The sequence below is a fragment of the Leptonychotes weddellii genome, chromosome 4 (genome assembly GCF_054177405.1).
Source record: "Leptonychotes weddellii isolate Sample4059 chromosome 4, ASM5417740v2, whole genome shotgun sequence".
In the NCBI taxonomy this organism is placed as follows: domain Eukaryota; kingdom Metazoa; phylum Chordata; class Mammalia; order Carnivora; family Phocidae; genus Leptonychotes; species Leptonychotes weddellii.
This window is the reverse complement of record NC_138372.1, coordinates 58,003,037-58,026,254: the sequence shown is the minus strand read 5'-3', so window position 1 is coordinate 58,026,254 and position 23,218 is coordinate 58,003,037. Positions and strand designations below refer to the sequence as shown.

Genomic DNA, 23,218 nt, shown 5'->3' with positions numbered 1-23,218 from the left:
GAAATTATGAGAACTTAATGATATTTGAACTGAATTATACAGATAAAAATGGACTCTTAAGATTAGAAAGGATGTTGGCAAGCACCTATTTCCAAAACAATATAAGACTACATATTTGCCAGCATCCCTGTGAGTCTTGGTATGAATACTTCCAGTCATGAGACCCCATTATTTGACAAGATAGCACATTCCAGCTTGAACAGTTTGGATGCCCAGAAGGTTATTACTTATATTGAGCTCAAATCTGCCTTCATACTTTCTGATCGCTGATCCTCTTTCCTGTAATTTTTATAAAATACAAATCTTGCTAAGCATCTCCACCTATTGAATATACTATGTGTGAGGAGAGTCACATCTCTGGATAAAATCAATCTGTTTTTCTCTTAGGGTTGAAATAAACACTACACTGAATTTCACACATTATAAAATATTTTTGGATGTGCTTCTGAGTGGAGGCACTAATCCTGGCAGGAAGAAAATGAAAGGGACTTGAGATATAAAGAGGATCCTACCTTTAAGTGGCGCACGGTTATGGAGCGGAAATCAGCTCTGTGCACAAGTACTGGAAATATATGGTTAAAGAGGCTCTGATAGAAATATGTTGGGCCACACAAGGAACACAAGCACACCAAGAAAGAGGAGGTTATCAGAAAAGGCCTGGAAGCTGAGTAGTTCACCAGGTAAACGAGGGGAGGGGCAGGCATTTGAAAATATGGAAAGGTATAAAATATACTGTGTATTCTGGAATTCAAAGTGATTCAGCACGGTCAAAGCACTGAGCACCACGAGAAGGGGGTGCAGTGAGAGATAAGCCAAGAGCTGGGCAGCTGTCAGAGTCTGTAGACTAAACAGTCTTAAGGACTCTATATGGATTCAAACGTAGGCTCTAACTTTGTAACCACCTTCTCCACTACCTCAAGGAATGCCATTAGCCCTGAAACACTTAGCAGAGCCTACACATGGTGAAAACTTGACTCATCATGGCCTTGTTTCTTTCCAAGAATCGTTATCGACTCTGTTCTATAGAAGGCAACTTAGAGCCCAGTGAAGTTAAGTACCTTATCTCAATCTGAATATTATGGGGACCAACACTGGAAAACGAATCCTACAATTTGCCGAGTCCCAACTTTTCCAAATGTTCCTGTGTCTCCTTCATGCATTAAAAACAAGAAAAAAGAAATGACTGGATAAAGAAAGTGCACCCCACCTCGCGGCTTCAGTGAAGAGGAATTGATAGGATACAGACGCCAGTTGTTGGCAGGTTAGTGATGAGTCCCCCAGCAGAACATTCTGGTGGGTTCAGCTCCCACAAGACATCCGAACCAAATGCCTTGTTTTCCCTTTGGGGATCTCCATTGTTATTAAACAGAGGAAGCTCCATTAAAAACACTGAGTTGGTGGAAAGTACTCTACCCACACTAACGCGCCGACACAGAATTAACTCCAGGTAAGGAAAATGGTGAGTACAAGGAAATTTATAACACTAATGACTTTAACAAATCTGAGCTGATTAACAGGACGCCATGAACTGAAATCCTTGTGTTCCAATCAATCTTCCAGGAAACTTCCCAAAAGCACACTTGTGGGAGAAAAATCCATGAGATACTCTAGGCAGGTTTCTTCATAAAAAGAGAGGACTAATTGGGAAAGACACAGTACACTGACGAGTGGGGTGATTATTAGCTAGTACTTCTTCAGTTACCACTCTTTTTGGTAAACACATGTCTACATTTACATTTATACTCATTCCCCCATAAAAGGAGTCTCTGACACTTTTTCAAACAAAGGCCGCCCTGAGACACATACTCATCAGCACAAAGCCTGCCCTAATCAGTCGGCGGTAGTGGGGAATTTCGGTGATGGGACATTTTCATGCTAAGATTTACTGGAGTAGGAACCTGCAAGCACCTGGTGAAATAACTGGTTAGATGAGGAATTGTTAGCAATCCATCCAGCTTTTAAAGCGGTAAGTTGCAGAACACTTAGCAGATGATGGTTATGAATAAGAAGTAATGTTAATGAAGCAGCATTTGAGCAGGAAAGGGGGAACAAAGGTTCTATTCAATCATTACTTAGCTGAAAGATTTAAGAAGCCTGTGGATGGTTGCACATCCACCAAGTGACTGCAAATAGGAACACATCTGGAAATAGCCCTCGGGCATTCATTTGCCCAATTAATTTTCTGTTAAAGATAGAATAAGCTTCTCCTCATAAGCTGTAGAAAACATCCACTCCTTTCTCAGTCCTGTATTCCACTACTCATTAACAAGCAATCTTTCTCTACATCAAACCATGCAGTTGTTCATCTCCCCTGCGCTGGTCGGGTGAAACCACTACAAATCTGAGGGACAACATTCGACGACCATCTTAACAGGGTCTTATACAGAAGGAACGGCCAAGAGCCTCACATCATCATCATAGCTATGCTAGGTATCATCTGTTAGTGCTCAGGATCTATTTTTACCTTCTTCTGTGCTCTTCCCCTATCCTGCAGAGAGAAGGCTGAAAAACAAACAGACTTCCCAATCACTATGGTCCTTGATGGCATTTATATTCTGCCTATGGAATGCATTCCCGCAAGATCTGAAATGCAGAGATGGACAATCTTTCTTTGGTGGCTGAAGTGTGGCCTCTGACATTTGTGAGTTTTCAGAGCTTTGTCACTAAATAGACACCATATTTGTGATGTGGAAAGACTATGATGCTCCCAGTAACTTCCTGCAGTTATCTGCTCTTGAGTAAGTTACTTCAGCTCTCTGTCTCTTGGAGTAGTCACCTGCAAACAGTGGGATGATAATTATATCTATCGCATAGGGTTGCTTTGAAGACTAAGCATCTGGCAAGAAGCTTACGTATTATTTCTGCTGCATATAACCACCTAGAAGAATGCCTGGCAAAAAGACGTGCTCTGTAAGGGTTAGCTAAGATGATGACAATAATTTGAGACCAAAAGGATATAGCTGGTAAAGGAAGAGACTGAATATCAAAAGACAGAGGACAGCCATGTGGCATTTTAACAAATTACTTAGTCTCTCTGTGCTTCATTTATTTAATGTTTCTAATTCAAATGGAGACAATACCAAGTTCACAAGATTATTTATTAAATGGGGTAATATGTTTATAACTTCGCAAGGCAAGAAGAGTTATGCAAGTGTTTATCAATATTAGTGACAATAGAAAGTGCTGAGGGGTTCATAGGAAGGAACCGTGATTTCCAAGGAGACTCAGGCAAACCACCATGGAGGAAATAGCCTTTGGACAGGGCTTTGAGGGATGGGTAGGTTTTCTACATATAGAGATGGCAGGTAGAAGCTTTCCAGTTTGAACTAAGGCATGAAGGTGAGAACTGGAAGGACCAATATAGAATGTTATCCTTCTAACATCTTTTTCTAGCAGTTATGCCACATAAGCTTTGAGAAACAGTTAAGCAAAGGAATCTTAAGCAAAGAAATCTCTTAATTGGCTTTCTGCATACTTAGTATCACTTACAGAAAAAACTAGTTATGGGGGCAGGCTGCAATGAAAAGAAAAGGCTCATGGGCATGATTATGTAGCCTACAGAATTTAGGATGCATTCTTCTGAGTTGAAAGCAAAAGAGAAAAAAGAAAAAGCTTCCTACTAGCAGGAAAATGTCAAGGTGGCTCAGGTGGTGAATATTATTCTGTTGCCATGATTCCTGTGTTTTTGTCAGCATAAGAATTTGTAACTCAGGCACAGCACTCGCTGAAGAGATGAATGACCTCATGTTAGGTGATTCCATTCCCAACCTCTAAGTGGGGATAACAACAACGGGCTGAGAGTGGGTTATTTAATGAAAAGGAGAATTACAATGATCGTGCTAGTTTCAAAAACAAAGAAGCAAACTGACCACAGACCCGTGCACAAAATAAATAAATAAATAAGCAAACAAACAAATAATTCTGAGATGATAAGGGCACTGGAATCAGTTCATACACATGCTCCCACGGATATCAAAAACAGATCTGCTTCTTTGAAGTAGATGTTCAAGAAAGAAACACAAGGGCCATTTGGCATATAGCTCAGCACCTAAAACTGTGTCTCATTTTCATCCTCAGTGAATTTCTGACAAACTGTACCAATTTCCACCTAATTTTAAATCAAGAGAATATGTTACCATAGACCATGAACTCTTTAATTTGGGAACATCAACATCTTCGCTCTGAAAGGCTGTCCTGAACACATCCTGCCTGAAAGCTCATATTACTGCAACAATACATGGTTAAAAGGCTCAGTGCAGCCAGGAATGAAACACAGTTATCAACCATACTGCTTTTGAAACAGGGCTTAAATAACTTACAAAACAGCACTGTGTCTTTTGAAAAATGTAAGGAGAGAAGTATGAGGTCAATTCATCAGCAAGATAGCAAGAATGGTGGTGTTATGGTTGTTATGCCTACCAGTACAATAGAGTAAAAAGTCAGGAGGAGAACTTCAGTTTTGTACTCAGTCCAGATGTGGACTGTAACAAGATAATCAGCTTACATCAGCTCATAGCAGTAAGTAAAAGTCTCAACTCTTATACTCATCATCCAACCAACAAAAGCAAGCAAGGCCAAATCACATACGAGAGATGCAGATAGCTGAACCCTGAGCAAATGAAGTAGGGGGCCAGGATGGAGAATAACATGTCAACACATTGGATGCTCTTGATCATATGACTAACCCTGGAGTTCTGGAGTCCAGAGTTCAAGACTCAGCCCTGCCACCATGAGCAAGTATGACTTGGAACAAGTTCTATAAACTTTCTTAGCCTCAATCTCCTCCTCCACAATATGGGAGAATAATGTTACATAACTCATATTGGGAGATATTTTTAAATTCATTGATTCATTAAAAGCCTTATATACTATTCTACTTAATTTTACATGTTAACTTACTGAGCCATGATCACTAGATGTTTGGTGAAACATTATTCTGGATGTGTCTGTGAAATTGTTTTTTGGATGAGATTAACATTTAAATTGGACTTTGAGTATAGCAGAATACCCTCCATAATGTGGGTGGGCCTTATCCAATCAGTTGAAGGCCTACTAGAACAAAGGCTGACCTCCCCCAGAGAAAAGGAATTCTGTAAACAGACTGTCTTGGGACTCAAACTGCGACTCAAGGATGCTAGCCTACCCCATCATATTTTGGACTCACCAGGTCTCCACAATCACATGAGCCAATTCCTTAAAACAAATCTCTCTCTATATATACACAACTCCTGTTGGCTGTTTCTCTGAAAAATTCTGACTAATGCACACACTAAGAAAAAAAAGAAATCAATTGGTAAAGGTGGTTCAAAACAAGAAAGTACCAATCTTGATAAGTTTCAAGAGAAAAATCATACAGTCATTTCAATAGATGCCCAAAAAGTCATTTGACAAAATTCAACACATATAGATAGGATTTTAGAAATTAATTTTAAAAGCAATTGGATTCTTCCTTAATATAGTTAAGAAAATTAAGTCAGGTCAATTTTATACTGAGTGATCAAACATTGGAAGCACTCTTTTAAAAAATTTCTTTAGAAGCTATTGCTTACAATTGCTTGATAAGCTCTAGTTAATGCAATAAAATATTGAAAAGAAGGGAGAAAAAGATCATGTAAAAACAGTGAGATTGCACACGGAAACAATCCAAAGGAAACTTCTAAAACTTAACTGGAACTCACAGAAGAGTTCAGTATAATAAACAAATGCAAGAAAAATACATAATGGACTTCCCAAAACAAAGGGAAAAAGGATTATAGAATAATGTAGTGATAAATCATTAATGACTTTTATATATATTGTTAATAATAACTTTTATATATACCACAATTATAACTCCATAACCATGTTTGCATAGAGAGCAAGACCAAATAGAAAACGAAGACATGACAGGATATTTAAATGAAACTACTTCTGTCTCAAGGGTTTTGGGAGAAACAACAAAGACCAGAAAAAATATAACACAGGTGCATAGTACTTCTGCATACTAAAACTAGGGGGAAATTACCTATATGGGACATTTGTAGTTATCACAATGCTTCAGTAGCATTAACCGTATCTCCGGCATATATAAGAAATGTGAAAGAGGCATTTTCTGAGGAAGAAAGTAGTCCCTCTGCTCATCCTCAAGTTTTCCATCTTTTCTGGAGCAGAGATGTGATTACTCTATATAAATGTTAGCTCATTATAAGAGGCAATAGTGTGGTGGTGAAGAGCAGAGGCTCTGGAGCCAGGGTACAAATCTCAGCAACTCCCCTCAAAGATAATGTAACCTTCGACAAGTTACTTATCCTTTCTGAGCCTCTGGTTCCTCATTTACAAAACGGGATGATAATAATACCCAACTATTAGAATTACGAGGTTTAAATAGATTCATATATGTAAAGCATTTAGAATGGTGTCTGGCACATACAGCAAGCACTGTATGTGTTCCTTATTATCGTTATTTTTATTATTACCACTGTTATGTTATTGCTGACATCTTCTGGGGACATGCTTTTGAAAACATCATCTTGTGAGCTTTCGGAATGATAACTGAATGATATTTAAGTGTCCTCAATCCAATAAACATTATTGAGCCTTATTAGAAAGTTATTGGCAAGGGGCGCCTGGGCAGCTCAGTCGGTTAAGCATCCAACTCTTGGTTTCAGCTCAGGTCAGGATCTCAGGGTAGTGACATCCAGCCCCACGTGGGACTCCATGCTCAGTGTGGAGTCCACTCAAGATTCCTTCTCCCTCCCTCTCCTCTCCCTCCCAGGTTGCACACACCCTCTCTCTCTGAAATAAATAATAAATAATAAAATCTTTTTAAAAAATGGGAAAAAAAAAGAAAGTTATTGGCAAAATACAATACCATACAGAACCACCAAGAAGTTATTTGCTTGTATCTTTCCTTCTAGGAATTCTACAAATCATTTGCATTGCTAAAAAGTGGGTTGCATTAACAATAGAGGAAACTGCTTAAGTGCATGGGGACAACTAATAGGAATTTAAAAGCTTAGAGTGATTTCCAATGTGTTCTTGGAGGAATCTTTGAAGAATTTGAATTTTGTAAGATTTTTGAGGACTATAGGAATTATTTCTAGAATACTCACTTTTCCCCAAAAGTATTTATTGTATTAGTATAGAAAATTAAGACAATGGTGTATTCACAATGCATTTGTCTTATACATCCCTTGCTGTGGAGCTGGACTAGTATAAATTTCAAATTATTTTGAAGCCCCTCTTTCTGTGATCTTCCTCATCTCAGTTAATGGCAATTCCAACCTTCCAGATACACAGGTCGAAAGTCTAATGTCATTTTTAAAAATAAACTTCTTGTTTTAGAACAGTTATAGAGTCACATAAAAATTGAGAAGACAATACAGAGAGTTCCCAAATACCTCACATCCAGTTTCCCCTATTATCAAAATCTTGTATTAGTACAATACATTTGCTATAATTAATGAACCAATATTGGTAAATTATTATTTTTTTTTTAAAGATTTTATTTATTTATCTGACAGAGAGAGAGAGAACAAGTAGGCAGAGACAGGCAGAGGGAGAGGGAGAAGCAGGCTGCCCGCTGAGCAGGAAGCCCGATGCGGGGCTCGATCCCTCACCCCGGGATCATGACCTGAGCCGAAGGCAGACACCCAACCGGCTGAGCCACCCAGGCGCCCCTGGTAAATTATTATTAACTAAGGTCCATACTTTATTGAGATTTCCTTAGTTTTAACCTAATATCCTTATTCTTTTCCAAGAACGCATGCAGGATACCACATTACAGGTAGTAGTCATGTCTCCTTAGGATCCTCCTGCCTTTGGCAGTTTCTCAAATTTCCCTTGTTTTTGATGACCCTGACAATTTTGAGTAGTACTGGTCAGAATGGTCTTCAATTTATATTTGTCTGGGGTTTTTCTCATGATAACACAGGAATTATAGGTAGGGGAGAAGACCATAGAGGCAAAGTGTCATTTCATGGCATTACACAAAGGGTATATACTACCCACATGATTTATCACTGTTGATGTTGACTTTGTTCACCTGGCCAAGGTAGTATTTGTCGGGTTTCTCCACTATAAAATTACTACTTTTTCCCCTTTTGCATATTGTACTCTTTGGAAGGAAGTCACTATAAGCAACCCACACTTAAGAAGTGGGAGAGTGGGGCGCCTGGGTGGCTCAGTCGTTAAGCGTCTGCCTTCGGCTCAGGTCATGATCCCAGGGTCCTGGGATCGGGCCCCACATCGGGCTCCCTGCTCGGCGGGGAGCCTGCTTCTCCCTCTCCCACTCCCCCTGCTTGTGTTCCCTCTCTCGCTGTGTCTCTCGCTCTCAAATAAATAAATAGAATCTTAAAAAAAAAAAAAAAGTGGGAGAGTACTCACTTTTAAAATATTCCAAGCAATATATTAATCTAGATATTTTAAATTCTATTTCTTTCAATGATGGAAACAGCTCTGAAACATTTTACGGATAGATATTGCTTTAAAAATAAAGTACTTAATTCTAGTAATTTTTTCTAATAACCAATACGATACCTGCTCATTGTAGAAAAAATGGGAAACATGATTAAGCAAAAGGTCACCTAAAATTTACCATCCAGACAGAGACCATTACACTGAATATTTAGAGCTCCTGTCTCCAAACCTTCTTTTGAGGTCTACATTTCAAGAGCTGAAATAATCCTCCTCATATACTACTCTATCTCGCTTATCACCATTCAACATTATGAAAAATTGCTCTGTACTTTTCAATAAAAAGTGTTTTACTTTACAATTCCAGAGCCTACCATGGGGTGCGGCATGTACTGCATTCAGCAAGTGTGAGCCAGTTACTCTCTGACTTGATGAACTGACCAACCCTCATGAAACCATTTAATGAAATTTGTTGACCAGTGCAATCTCAGGCTCAGCCTTTTCCCCTCACAGGACAACTAAAGTCACTGGCATAGAATCACCAATTTGGGGCCTTGAAAAATTAATTAAATCAGTAAACTAGTATGTAGTCTATAAGGGCTAAAAGAAATAATGGCATGTGAAGTGCTTAAGTACACAGGTCCATGATCCCTTATCCCAAATGCCTTGAGCCAGGTACATTTTGGAACTAAGCATTCTTCCACTGAGGAGGACAAGAGAGCAAATGTGCAGGATATGATGGAACACCACAACTAAGCACAGGGAAACACATTGTGATCAACAGAGATATCGTCCATAGCAAAGCATGCAAATCATCACAGTCAACAGACTGTTTCCTTGTGTTTTATAATTTTTAATGGTGGATTTTAAGACTCCCTTGTGTCTGAATTGTGGGAACACCCTCCCGAGGAGTTCCAGTCCCTTTAGCCCCAGTTTATCACTAGCTGGAGACCAAATTTGGGGTTGATTTCTCATCTTGCAGGTTTCCTCGAAGTGCAAGTAGTAAAATTCAAACTGAAAGACCACTAGGGTAGAGGTCTAGCATTTTGAATTTCCAGGGATAATTTTTTGTTACGCAAAGACCAAAGATATAAATAAGCCTCCTTATGTGTGCTCTGGGCCCGTTTTCAGGTTTCTTCCCTAGCCTCTCCTTTCACTAGGGCAGAGCTGGTAAGGGTCTAGATTTAGGGCTGTATGTGAAAGGTGGAGTAGGGAGGGGAGGGTTCTCACTCTCTGCTTGGTGGACCCAGGCCTTGCTTTCTGTTCTTGTAGGGTCGACTATTACGTATTCCCTCAGCTGTTGATGCTAATAAAACCCCAGGAAACCACACCATCCACGTTCATGCTTACCTCTATTTCCATTCCTTCACAGTTCCTGGTGCCTAAAGATTTCCCTTTTTTCCGGCAAGGCCAGCTGGGCATTAAATAAGGTATCCTATTTTATCCAGTAGGTCCTGATGTTACAGCAAGAGAGTGGTCAGGTTCTCTTACACCACCCATATTGCCAGACCAGAACACTTCCTTTCCTTTTCCTTTTAAATCAATCATCTATTTATTAACTACTTAACATTTTTCCATTAGCCAGATGGCTCAATGAACCAGACAGACCATTTCCCAAGCCTTGTGGGATACTATTTAATATAGGAGCTGTAGAGTTACTTTGAAATGAAAATTCTTTAATAAATTATTTTTCTTTTGTAAGTAAGCCTTTGTAAGACTACTCTGGAAAATCACTAGGCTGGAGAAATCATAACTTGATGCCATCTACATAGTGACAAATTATCCTCCAGACATTGAGTACATTCGTTTAATGAAAATTTCTTGAACATTCTCTATTCTTAAAAGCACTGGAATAAATCTGTTGTGCTGAAATGTCAATGCCCTTTAGGTGGTATTGCTCCAGGACACTTGGAACTGGGTCTTTCTCATTCTCTTCCTTGGTGAACCCCAATTTTAGTTTTTTTGGAAAGTGGGGTTTCTTGCTGATTCTTAGCACACAGTCTGGAACTGAGCAAGCACTTATTAAATATTTGGGGATTGACTAATATTCATGGTTAATACTAACTGCCACTTGATGAATGGTTTTTGTGCTAGTCATTCTGTCAGGCTGTTAGCTGGAACTTGAGAAAAGCTGAATCAAAACTCTTACCATTGAGGCCCTAATTCTATCATCTTTTTCACCTCTCAAATCAGGGTACTCCTTTGTGGGTGCTCTGTTTTGTCTTTCTTTGCTTGTCACAAATGAATTTCAATTTCTCATAGGCCCCTTTCAAGCGTGTTAACATGGCAGTTGGCAAATGGGCATTTATCTACCTAAGGTTCTGTAATGAATAAAATTCCCTGTATCTTCCTGAGGAACCAATTACTATGTTGAAAACTATGATAATAATGCATCTTTCATCAATAACAAATGTGATTTGTAAAGTGAAAATCAATCTATTTTGACTGATGATGCCTCATAGCAATAGGGAATATTTCATCTGAATAATTATAATAAAACTATATGATTTATCAGTTGAGTAAGATTAGAAAGTCAGTAAGCAATCAGTCTTGTCTGGCCCTTTTCTGGCTTGATGACCTTGGGAAATTGTGACCTTCATTTCCCTCTCAAAAGAATAAGCTAGTTTCCTAAACATATGTCCCCAAGCAGGAAGACAGACAGCATGCATCTCTGTGGACACCTGAGCTGACTGATGGACTGACAAACGTGTCTCCTCATGCACAGCCTCCCAGCGGGTATGAAGTATGGACTTGGAAAGATAGCTCCTCTCATCCTGCAGGCAGCACCTTGTTTAAAGATGAGTTTCAGGGGCGCCTGGGTGGCTCAGTCCTTAAGTGTCTGCCTTCAGATCAGGTCATGATCCCGGGGTCCTGGGATCGAGCCCGGCGTCGGGCTCCCTGCTCCACGGGAAGCCTGCTTCTCCTTCTCCCACTCCCCCTGCTTGTGTTCTCTCTCTTGCTGTCTCTCTCTCTCTCTCTCTGTCAAATAAATAAATTCTTTAAAAAAAAAATAAAGATGAGTTTCAGAATGTTTGGTTGTTGTTCTTATAAAATACTTATATAATGTATGTATCAGCTAGGACTCTGGTTGTGAGTGACCAAAACATAGTTCAAGGTAGCACACAATAAAAGGAGGGATTTATTATCTTATATGCCCAAACCACAGAGGAGGGTAGACTGGCTTCAAGAATGGCTGGTCTCTACACTAGAGCATTTGCTCAGGCCCTTACTTTAGCCTGCAACTGATTTCTGCTTCTCTCAGTGTCTTGGTCTTGTTCCCTCCAGGGAACACAGCCACTATCACCCAGAGAATCACATCTCAGCAGCTCTACAACCAAAGAAGAGAGCACAGCATTACCCAGGAAAACAATAAACTCTGGGAAGGGTTCAAAAAGGCTCATCTTGAGCCACGTGTCCATCTCTTGACCAATCACTTGATTGGGCCTATCACTAGCCTGAATTTTCTGCTCACCCCTGTCATCAGAAGTGAGGGACTATTTCTGTAACAAAGAGGCGGTGGAGAGGAGACAAGCATAAGAGACACCACATACACCTAACTGGCTAATCATATATTTTAACCATTTTATTATGTAATGTGGTATATATGCATATAGTCTGTGTGTATTTAAGAAAGTATAAATTGTTCTATGAGCATGTGTGTATGTATAGATCACATGCATGTAAGTATATACATATATATGTATGTCTTTTCTGGATATTTGTATATATTGGTTCATGAATGTGTGTGTATGTATGTATACATTACTGTTTTGCCAAGTACGCGTATGGTTTTTCCCTTTTCAGGGATCCCATTCACATCCTACAGCATCATTCTCCAATGAATGCATTGTTTATCTTCTATTCCCTAAAGTAAGTTGCATTCCAGGCAGATTGGCCTACTAATTGCCCCTACATGTGTCTGATTTCCTTCTGTGGCAAGTCAGAGGATCATGCAGGCCTACAGCAGTGCCTCAGGGGCCCCTTGGGCATGGGATGCCATGTCTATGGTGGGGGTACACAGAGGGAAGCATTATTAGAAGTGACCCCATATGTAGTTTTTGGGGCAGCGGGACCAAAGTAGGAGCACTCCAAGACTTGGGGTCACTAGCCAAACAAAATGAGGCAAGAGATTAGCAACAAGGCTGGTAGGACGAGAAAGAGGTAAGAAATGGATCCAGGGAGTGTGAGGCAGTGGTGATGTCCAGCACAGACAGTAGGAGTTCACCTTGACTTTTGGTGTATTGCACTTGGCCTGTTGGGAGTGGCAGGACCTAGAGGGTAATGAACAGTGTCTATTCAGAACCTTGGCTCCTGCTCCTTTCCCCAACTCAACTTTCTCTCCTCTCTCCATCCCCTCTAAATCCTTCTCCAACGCACATGTCTCAGCTCTCTCACAAAAGCTTCCTGGAGTTATTCCAGCCCAGTTATGACTGTCCCTCCCATGCGGCACTGGATCAGGGACTGCCTTGAGATGCAGCCATTGCTGGGGAGTTGCTATCTCATGACCACACCGAGAAACATCATCTCTTCTCCACTCAATAAATATATGCCCTTGTACTTAGGAAAAAGATAAATTATCTTAAAAATGATGACTCCAATATGCACATGCCAAATAAGTAATCTTCATGATACGTTAATTTAGTTGTTTCCTTTTCTATAACAATTTAATAGTTAAAATTTTCTTTTGCTTTACGATTACACAAATGTGAATATTCAGAAATTAATTAACAATTAGATTGATCAGATTTAAACTTTTGGAACATTCATGTGCATATAATTGCTCTCAATATACTTATGAAAAACCCAAAGCCTATATTCCCAAATATAGAAAACCTATTCATGTCAGCTTTGGTTACATGTGTACATTTATTTGAATTCGTGGAGTTGTGCTTTTATTGCCAAGAAAGTCAGCTCTGTTCCTTAATTGTTGCTATAACCACAATTCAGGAAATTCTATTGCAACATCAATATGTTATGCACATCTTTAATTAGGCTAGTACGGCCTGTCTGTCACAGCAACTGATCCTAAGTATTCTTATTTAGTCTACTTGAGGCTTTAAAATGTTCTCATTTTTAAAAGAGGCATATTTCGGCCTCATTAAATTGTCAGGCAAATCAATATGCAGCCCTACAACTTGATTGCTATGTTCCAGAAATCCTGTGTTTCTTCAGTTAGGACATCTTTAGGTACCAGCTGAAAGGGCACTCTTCCACAAATACCAGAAACCCTTTGCAGCTCTAGAATGTTACATTCTCTTATCAGATGTGAGGGAGACATCTGTCACCCCACTGATCACCAGGAAGATCTGGCCGGGCATCCTATTGATCGCCAGAGCTTGACTCTCTTATCTAGTAGTAAATGCAAATAGATTGCAGGTTCCTTGCTCTGAGCAATGTCTTCACACCAGGTCACCCAACAAAAAAGACAACACAATCACTAATTCCATGGTCTAGAAACCAAACAGAATCTAGCCTGAAGTTCATTTCCTTCTCTTTCCTCAAAATCTGCCATGATTTCAAACAGGGAGAAACAATGGCTACCTGAACCAAGCCCTACAGTATCTTAGTCTTTTATACACCTTCTCTCTCTGCCACAATTAATTTAAAACAAATCATTAACATTTGCATCAAGGAGAAAGCAGAGTTCATAGGTTACTGCCAATATGGATTTTTTGGAAACGCACTGAGTGTCATATGTTTTTTACCATGTCCAAGGTCAAATGACAATACAGCAACTCTGCCATAATGCTATAGGTGGGGTCCCCTGCATGCAGTCCTATTAAAATGGAGAGTTGCATTATTAACACGGTAATGACATGGGAGGTCCCATCTGAGCAGCTAGTGGGTCAGGAATTAAAGTGGGGTGGAGCACAGGGGGAGTACAGGGCTTACTGCAAAACCTAAATCTCCCTGGGTCCAAGCCTCAGTTTGGCACTACACCATGGTTGATGTCAGATCAAACGTAAGTACTGACGAGGAATTCTGGGTTCTGTGGCCAGCAGAGACTTTCAGCATTTCAGCACTCACCTAGTTCATAGGAACTCATTTTACTTCCCTGCCTCTCAAGACTGCTCCTCCCCCAAAGATAAGAACTTTAGCCTGTACAGGTTAAGAAAGAGAAGGGCCACAGGGCAAAGAATGGGAGCCAATCACCAACTGCATTATATTTAAATTGTTACCATTTTGGTGGGAAGGGTATTTTAATCCTTTCAATTTAACTCCTCTAGAAGAGTCTTCATAGTTTTCAAAACATATTCCTTTTTATGGGTCTGAACGAGGAAAAAAAAAAATACTCCAGCAATTTAAAATATAAGCAAGTCCACCTGTTTATCTTTCTCGTATTCCTCGTGCTTTTTACCTATCGCACTTCCCTTGAGAATAGGTTGTTCAGGAACTAGGTGATTGATAAAATTAACGCAAGCTTGAACAGGGTATAATTTACTATCTGTGATGCCTTCAGGACAGACAGTCACAGATTCATAAGACTGCCTAAACTTCCACCTGTGCCGAGCCAAAGGGACCAGAGTTCATCCTATTTTTAAAGATAACCAGAGCTAAGCATCTGCCTTCGGCTCAGGTCATGATCCCGGGGTCCTGGGATGGAGTCCCTCATCGGGCTCCTTGCTCAGCAGGGAGCCTGCTTCTCCCTCTGCCTGCCGCTCCCCCTGCTTGTGCTCTTTCTCCCTCTCTCTGTGTCAAATAAAAAATAAAATCTTTAAAAAAATAAAAAATAAAGATAACCAGAGAATCAGTTTTTTGTTCCCAAGAAATCCAGCTCTCCCCAACGTCCACTAAATCTTCAACCTAATTCTGCCACCCCCATTCCCACTTTGTTTTAGACAGTAGTGGAGAGATATTCTTTCTTGTAAAGATTTTTGTTCATAAAGCCTTTCTTTAGTGTCTGATCCAGCTAAAGCATTGGGCAATAAAGCCATCATCAGCAATGATAGTGTTTGCAGATGTTCTAGGTCTAGAAATCATTGCTGGCATGTCTACATGCTCAAAAAATTCTTGGAAGTCTGGTGGTTTCTAGAAAGCTTGTGCTTTCTTCTGAGAAACTTCTGAGAAAACCTCAAGGACCAAGATATTAAAATAAACACATCAGCTTGGTGACCACGTGACTCAGCTAAGCCATGGCTATTGACCCTTCTCCAGATTAAAATAGGGTGAATAGAAACATGGGAGTGGGTGACTACCTTTGAGGCAAGGTTCGAGGGTCACCATAGAAGCTGTTTGCCTCATAACATCAAGTCTACCACCTATCATTTAAGCTATGTGACTTTGATTCTTGAGGGCTTTTTCTTCCCTTATTTAATGCAAGCCTTATTTAATAATGCAACCATCTCTGGGAAGGATTACATCTGAAACGATTATCTGGTGAGGACCAGCACACAGAGCATTTGGGAGGAAGAGCAAAGTGTGGACATGGAGGTGGGGGTGGGGTGGAACTATGAGAAGGAAAGACGAAATCAATGAAAAAGGAGGTAGAGGGCTACCAAATTTTGCTTTCCTCTCAATTTAGCCTAAAACTGTTAGCCTAAAATTGAGGAAAATCTGTCCTTCCTTTTGGATGTTATTTTATTGTTTTTCAACTTCCATGCAAAATTTCTGCTCCTCACCTAACACTCATGTTACAATATGGAATCTCTCTGTCCTGTATAGACCAGAGGAATAAGTTACCCGTATATCTGTTAGTCTTTGCATAAGATGAAATTGCCTATTTCAAATATTTCTAGTTTTTTTAGATAGCTTAATGCCCCATTGCTTCTTTTTAGTTACTTCCTGCTGTTAAATTAGGTGAAATGCTTTCTATGATTCCTGGTCAGTAAATACCCTCCCTGGGCTCAGAATATACTTTTAATTTTTTATTGTGAAGTAGACATGCATAAAAGTGAAACAATGTGAATGTGTACTTAATAAATAGGATATGAACACCCATGTAACTTCCAACTGGATCAAAAGGTAGGATATTGCAAATATCCCAGAGAGCCACCCTGATCACAAACTGCACATTTCTCTCTTCTCACTTTTATGGTGATGATTTTCTTCCTCTTTTTTTCTTTGTAGTTTTACCTACTATTTATGTCCCCAAGCAACATCATTTAGTTTTGCCTTTTCCTGTGATCTACAAATGGAATCACACTCTGTATTCTATTATTCTCGCATCTTTGACTCAAAATCATTCATCCATCATGTCACACAGAGCTGCAGTTTCTTCATTTTCGTGGCTGTAATGTATTCCAGTGTACGTAGCGCTATTTTAATCCATTATCCTTCTCACACACAGTTGGGTTGCTGCCAGGTTCTAGCTGTTATGAATAATGCCACCACACCTGGTGTCCCTGCCCCTGGTGTGTGTGCTCCTGAGTGCCTCCAGCGAGTACATCAATGACCGGGCACGCTGGGGCATGGTATATGCAGATCTTTAACTCCACTCGATAACAGGAAGCTGTTTTTTCCAAAGTGCTTCTTCCAATTTATATTGCCCATCCTAGTATATAAGAATTCCTGTTGTTCTAGGGGCGCTGGGTGACTCAGTCAGTTGAGTGTCGGATTCTTGATTTTAGCTCAGGTCATGATCTCAGGGTTGTGAGATCGAGCCCCGCTTCGGTCGGACTCTGAGCTGAGCGTGGAACCTGTCTCTCTCCCTCTGCCCCCAGCCCCTCTGGTATTATAATAACTTTGATGTTGTTGTCCTTACAGAACTGGCATGCAAACCATGCCTGTGTCCCTCAAAACTTAAAAACTCTTTCCAGGAATCATGCTTCCTCCCCAAGATGGACCCTCCGTGGAAGCAAAATCATGATCAATATCATCTGGTAAAGTCATTGTATTAAAAACTATACCAACATTCAAAGAAAATAAAAAAGAAAAGTATAAATAGAAACCATACCAACAGAATTTTAAAGGTAGCCTGGTTGATGTGACTATTTAAATAACTGCATTTCAGGTCAGTTTTTCAGTACCACTCCAAGATCCAATCCATTAATATTTAGATAAATGAAAGGGTCATTAACATTTGGTGGGATTTCCCTCATGAGAGTAGTTCATGAGACACTTTAGTCACATGTTTCATTTTCTACCTGTGACAGGCACTTGTGAGATGATCTACACGATCCCACAGTTACAGAATATTCAGTGACAGCCGGAAATTAAAGTAACAGAAGATGAGAGTGATATAAACTATTCTCTAAGAGACACATTTTTATATAGGCAATCAATTTATTAGGACACTCAACAAATGCAAGCAATGGGCACTTTTTAAAAAAGGAATTTAAAACTAATGAAAGAATAAACATCAAACAAGGCTCCTAAGAATTTATTAATGGTGCCTTTTTCTTTTTACTATGAAGGTCTAATAAAAAGCCTGTAAATCCTGCAGATACAGAAACAATTTTCAAGGAATCCAATTAACCAGAAGCAGTGACTCGGGTATGATATTGCCTACAAAAGGGGACCAAGCTAGCTTTCAGTATCCCTCCCTGGATGCTAAGAAAGCTCGCAGGACAGGAGCAGCTAGCTTTCTGCATGTAAGTCTCCTCTCTAGTATCTCCATGAAATGACCTGTCAATGGGATCTGATCTAAAACTATTCCCAGTGATGTAGACACTCTGGTGACCTGGACCCTTGTCGCCAACAACTTCAAACAGGCTTGAACTTCGCATGTATGAATATTAACCTCACATTTATCCCACTCTATAGAAACAAATAGTGAAAACGATTGTATTAACTACTTTTATACATGTCACACATTTTGGGAGGTTCACTACTCTTTACTTCCCTCCAAGATACAAATTCTTGCTTATAAAAGTACTACTAGCACAGTGTGGCGTACTTTCTAGTTGTCCAAATACCCCCATTCTCTCCTGTATGACCAAATGACTATGAAGATTTAGAGGTTCAGTGATTATAGGACTTAATGATTTTAACCCCTTTACATTTGGAAACTCTTTAAATCCCATTATCTCTACAGCCACAGAGAATTTTAAAATCAGCTTGGCCTTTCTGGCTCCAGGTCTAAGGATTACAGAGTTTTAAAGAATATAAATGCTTCTCTGCAGTTCTACAAAGAGCTGTCCCCAGCCAGTTGACCTCCAGGAAATAAAGCCAGCCCGTTCTCCAGCTGGTAACTGCTGATCAGAGTTTCAAAATAGAAAGATATGTACGTTATGCCACAAACCACCAGGAAAACAAGTAATTGCCTCCTCAACGCCACATGAAGCTAGTGAATCCGAAGATTCGATGTAGCAGGGGCCAGCAGACTTCAGACATGTGTCAGTAAATGTCTAAGAATGAGAAAACAGAAAATGCCAGGGACCCAAAGAAGCTTGTAGGGGCAGAGAGAGTATGTTTAGTGATTGGGAGCCTGTTACCTTGGATACCCATGAATCCTAGGAAACCCTCTGAAGTCTTACCTCTTGTGTCCTCACATTTATGTATCCATAGTGAGTTCGAAGGGGCCGCCTATATGTGTAGGAGAATGGTATCCATTTTGTGCCAGGCTGTCCAAAGCAGTTTAGCAGCAGTGGGAAATTCACTTCATTTACAAGGCGCACAACCAGCAGGAAGAGGAACGCTGCTATGAAGCTCACTGCGATCATAGACTTTCTCTACAAAACATTAAAAAAAAAAAAATGAATGAATGAGCAAATGAATGACTTTCGACCAAAAGTCGTCACAGAGGGAGGGTCCTTTGTTTCTCTTTCTTTTTCTTCCAAAGGGATCAAAGGACTGTTCCATTTAGGATATTTCACTTGGAGACAGAATATAATCATTTGGTGACCAGGTTGCTTTCGTGAGCCTCTGAGAGCAAGCAGAGCAGCTTTCTTAGATTATCCTTCCCTCCATCACTACCCTTCCTTACTTCTCTATATTCCTCAACAACTTCTATTCAATTTTCAAAATGCAAATCAGACATTCCCAACTATATATAGGAAGCCCTTCCTAACTGCTCAGTTCCCTCAGACCATCATCTCTTCACCCCAACCTATCTACCCTAATAGAAACAAGCAGTCTTGCCACTCCCATACCTTGAAGGCACTTCTATTGTTGCATGTGTTTCATTGTATAATTATTTATATGACTTTTCCTCCATCTAACTGTGACATCCTGGAGAACGAGAAGGTACTGTCATACTGACCTTTGTATGCCAGGTCCTTAACACAGTACCTTACATATTGTAGGGGTCCAAGAAACATTTGACTGAATCAGTGAATGAATGAATGAATGGATGGATTTTTCACATCCTTGTAGACACTTTATCAACAATGACTTTGTTTCTTTATCTAGCACCTACGACAGGCAGGAAACTTTGCCTGTGCTATAGTATATACAAAAGTAAGACTCAAAAAGCTAAGAATATGAGTAGGACAAAATCCATGCCAAGCAGCATAAGAACATCCCTGTAAATGTGGACAAGAGCAGGAACAAGAGCATCTGACTGGGGTCCAGGAAAGTAGAGATGTGGTTGAGATTGAGCCAGATAAAATGCATGAGTTTCATTCAGTAGAGATGTGTGAGTGAAGCTTTCCAGGCAGAGGGAACAGAGCAAGGAGGCAAGAAAATATGGGGTTATTCATAGATACATAGCACTTTGTCTTCCTGGGGCACAGAGGAGGAGAAAAAGCTGGAAACACAAATGATAACTTGATGGACTGCCTGAAATACCAAGCTGAGAAGCCTACTGAGTTGGCTAGGGGATGGAACACCAAAGGAGGTTTTGTTTGTTTGCTTGCTTAATTTCTTAAAGGTGACTGTTATAAGTTATAATCCAACATCAGTGCTTAAGATGTTTTGGAGCAGGGAGACACTAAAGCTAGGCAGCAGCTTGTTAGGAGGCTACTCCAACTGGCTCAGACAAAAGTAATGAGGGATGGAAACTAGAGGAGTGGCAAGGGGAATACAAAGGCAGAAAAAGATATGAGAAACTCAGTGTAGGTGGTAGGCAGAGACTGTGGCTCCTGATTGGATAGAGGTGCAGATGGGAAATTCAGAGATGCCTAGAGTTTGAGTCTAGGTAACTGTAGTCCTATCAGGAGAAACCAGGGTGGTCAGAGAAAGAACTGATTTAAAAGAATAAGAGGATAAAGCCCTTGGCTTCCAATGTCCTAGTTTTCATCCAGATGGTGGGTCATCTGAATGGAGCCACCCAGGAGTCAAGTGGAAGGTCAAGTCTAGAGCAAGAAGAAAGAACAGAGTGGAGGGCAGATGTCAGGAATAACTCTGCCTTGAAGTCTGGGGTGAAGACACAATGAGATATTGCTCCACAAAGCTGGGCTTGGCCCTTGATTCTTCCTCAAACTTAAGGGAAGCCAAATAACTTTCCAGGAATGACTGGATATGTGTTGCTGTGTTTCCAGCTTACCACTTTCCTGGTGAAATAAGCTTCTTTCTGCTCTTCACAGAACATCCCAAAGGAGAAAAGAAACCCAAAGCCAGCCCCTGTTCCTCACTGGGTCACGGTCACCATCTCTGCAAGGAAAAGCCAGAGACCCCAAAAGAAGTCTTTGCTCTTGCTCAGCTCCCATAAAAGCCCCATCCCTCTGTCTAGCCAGCCTAATTTTCCAATCACCTGAAAGTCCCTTGAGTTCTGCCTCCCCAAAACCCCTTATGTCACCACTAACTACCACCGCCTTACCTCATTTAACCTTCTAATTATGAAAAACTGTTTTAATTTGCTACTCTGTGGAATCATTATGTCCACAACATTGCAATGTGTCAAGGTAACAGCTTAAATGAGGTGAGGGATCTTACAAGTTTACAGGGACACAGACCAGAACAGATGGCTAAATAAAAGCAGAGGCCAGTCACCCATTAAGTAAACAGGTAAGAACCTTTTTTATCGCCATCCGGTAGCTTGTTGCAAAATAACAGTTTTCTTTGAAGGAGACCCAGATGGGATTTGTGCCTTTTGTCTACTCCAGAGCTCAGCATGGCTCTCTGGTTCTCCTGCTTGCTGCACTGCATTGCATGGCTGGGGGTTTAGGGACAAAGGCACAGAGGGCCTTTCTGAATTCGCTGATCTCGCGTAGCCACACATACATAATGCATACATGAGAGGAAAATAAATCAACCATTTGGAGAGAAACTTCAAAATGGAATGAAATCACAGTTGTAAGAGTCTGCTCCCTAGTAATCCATGTCTGCCTCCCATGTTTTATCAAAGGGAACCAAGTAATGAGCACAGAGAGGATGAGGGGAGCAAATGGAGAGTGGAAGCCAGACAGACTCCTCTGTGCTTGACCTGGAATCATATTCTGCAGTGGGCAGAGGTGTTCCTTTCATAGCTCAGGCTTTGCCTGGACCAGACTCTTTGCCTTTTTTTACGTTTCAATATTCTTCTTTAACATGAAAGCATTCTCAGAGTGCTGATATAAAACCACCCTGAAATTTCACTAGAAAAGGTATAATTTCAAGCACATTCTGTACTTCAGACAGCAAGGACACAGGACGCCACATTGACACGCATCCTTCCAGCAGTCATTCCTGCCAAATCATGACCTTGAGTTTCAGCAATTACAATAAAGCCCGTGGATGAGGCTTTTGGAAGTCTACCACACCAGAATGCAGTGAGAATGTGTGTGTGTATTTGTGGGAGGGATGTGGGAGATGGGGAAGTAACAAAATACTAATACATATGATATATATGAATGTATTTACTCCTCTAAGCCACTCATTGAGCCCATGCTCTGTACAGACTTGGTGAGGTGCTGAAAAAGCAGAAATAAAACCCTAAAAGACATGAAATGATGCCTCCAGACAGTCACACCTTATTGCAACTGGCAAGTAAACAGAAGGGTAGAATGCCACATATCAAATGAGGTAATGGAGGTTACGCACAGGGCACTGTACCAGCTCAGAGGGAGTGGGAAGGGTTGTGCGGGGGACAGTTCAGGGAATGCTTGTTTGGGGAGGCAGCATTCAAAAGGAGTCCTGAAGAATGAGGAGGAGTTAGACAAGTGAAGATGGAAAGGGCATTCCAGGCAGAGGGAACAGCATAGACTAAGGCCTTTGGTAAAGAACACACAGACTATGTGGTGGGAGATGATGGTAGGGAAGTAGATGGGGTTCAAATCCAAACACAAAAAATAGTAAGCCAAACACATTCAGTCAGTTGCAATTATCTGTCCCATCCATCTTCGTTAGGATAATGAAAGGATAAATGCATACAAGTGCTATGCTTTATAGTTCTAAAACGTTCTTCACTTTCCAATCAAGTGAAAATATATCAATCACGTCATATTATTTGAAATTGCCTTCTAACACACCACAATGCCTTGTTTCCAGTTACTTAAGTTTATTCCATCAGTGACTTGTTCAAGCAATTGTTCTAAGTCCATCAACACTCAGCAAATTAGAAGACTCTACCTATTTCTCTGCTCTATGTCTAACAATCTGTTTATGGAAGCAATTGCTGCTGCCTTTACTGAAGTAATCGGGGCATCTCCTAGATCCAACAACCAGCAACTAGGTAAGAAAAAACAACAATTAAGTACTCATCAAGTTTATGATGTATAAGACTCAATCTGACAAACTTTCCATACTGCAAAAATAGGCATTAAATTTAATAGGCCATTCCTCTAAGATCAGAAGTATGAACTTAGGGGCATCTGGCTGGCTCAGTCAGTAGAGCATGTGACTCTCAATCTCAGAGTCATAATTCAAACCCCATGTTGGGCATGAAGCCTACTTAAAAAAAAAAAAAAAAGTATGAACTTAATACGAAAATGCACCATTCTGGCACACAGTGAGTACTCAAAAATGGAAAATGTTATCATTATAACTACTAATTGTCAGAGACTTGTTGGCTGTTAGCCAGTTGGTA

The 23,218-nt window shown here is 40.4% G+C and overlaps 1 protein-coding gene across 5 annotated transcripts in view; it reads right to left on the bottom strand.

The window, feature by feature from the left end:
• ST6GALNAC3 (ST6 N-acetylgalactosaminide alpha-2,6-sialyltransferase 3) overlaps positions 1 to 23,218 on the bottom strand; it is a 510,866-nt gene that overhangs the window by 269,142 nt on the left and 218,506 nt on the right. For all 5 annotated transcript variants that reach the window (XR_014144922.1, XM_081818655.1, XM_081818654.1 and 2 more), the window contains exon 2: positions 18,810 to 19,004. Coding sequence is in view for 4 of the 5 variants with exons in the window: in XM_081818655.1 (XP_081674781.1) it covers positions 18,810 to 19,004 (195 nt within the window). In the remaining variant the exon portion in view is untranslated. The remainder of the gene's footprint in view (positions 1 to 18,809; positions 19,005 to 23,218) is intronic.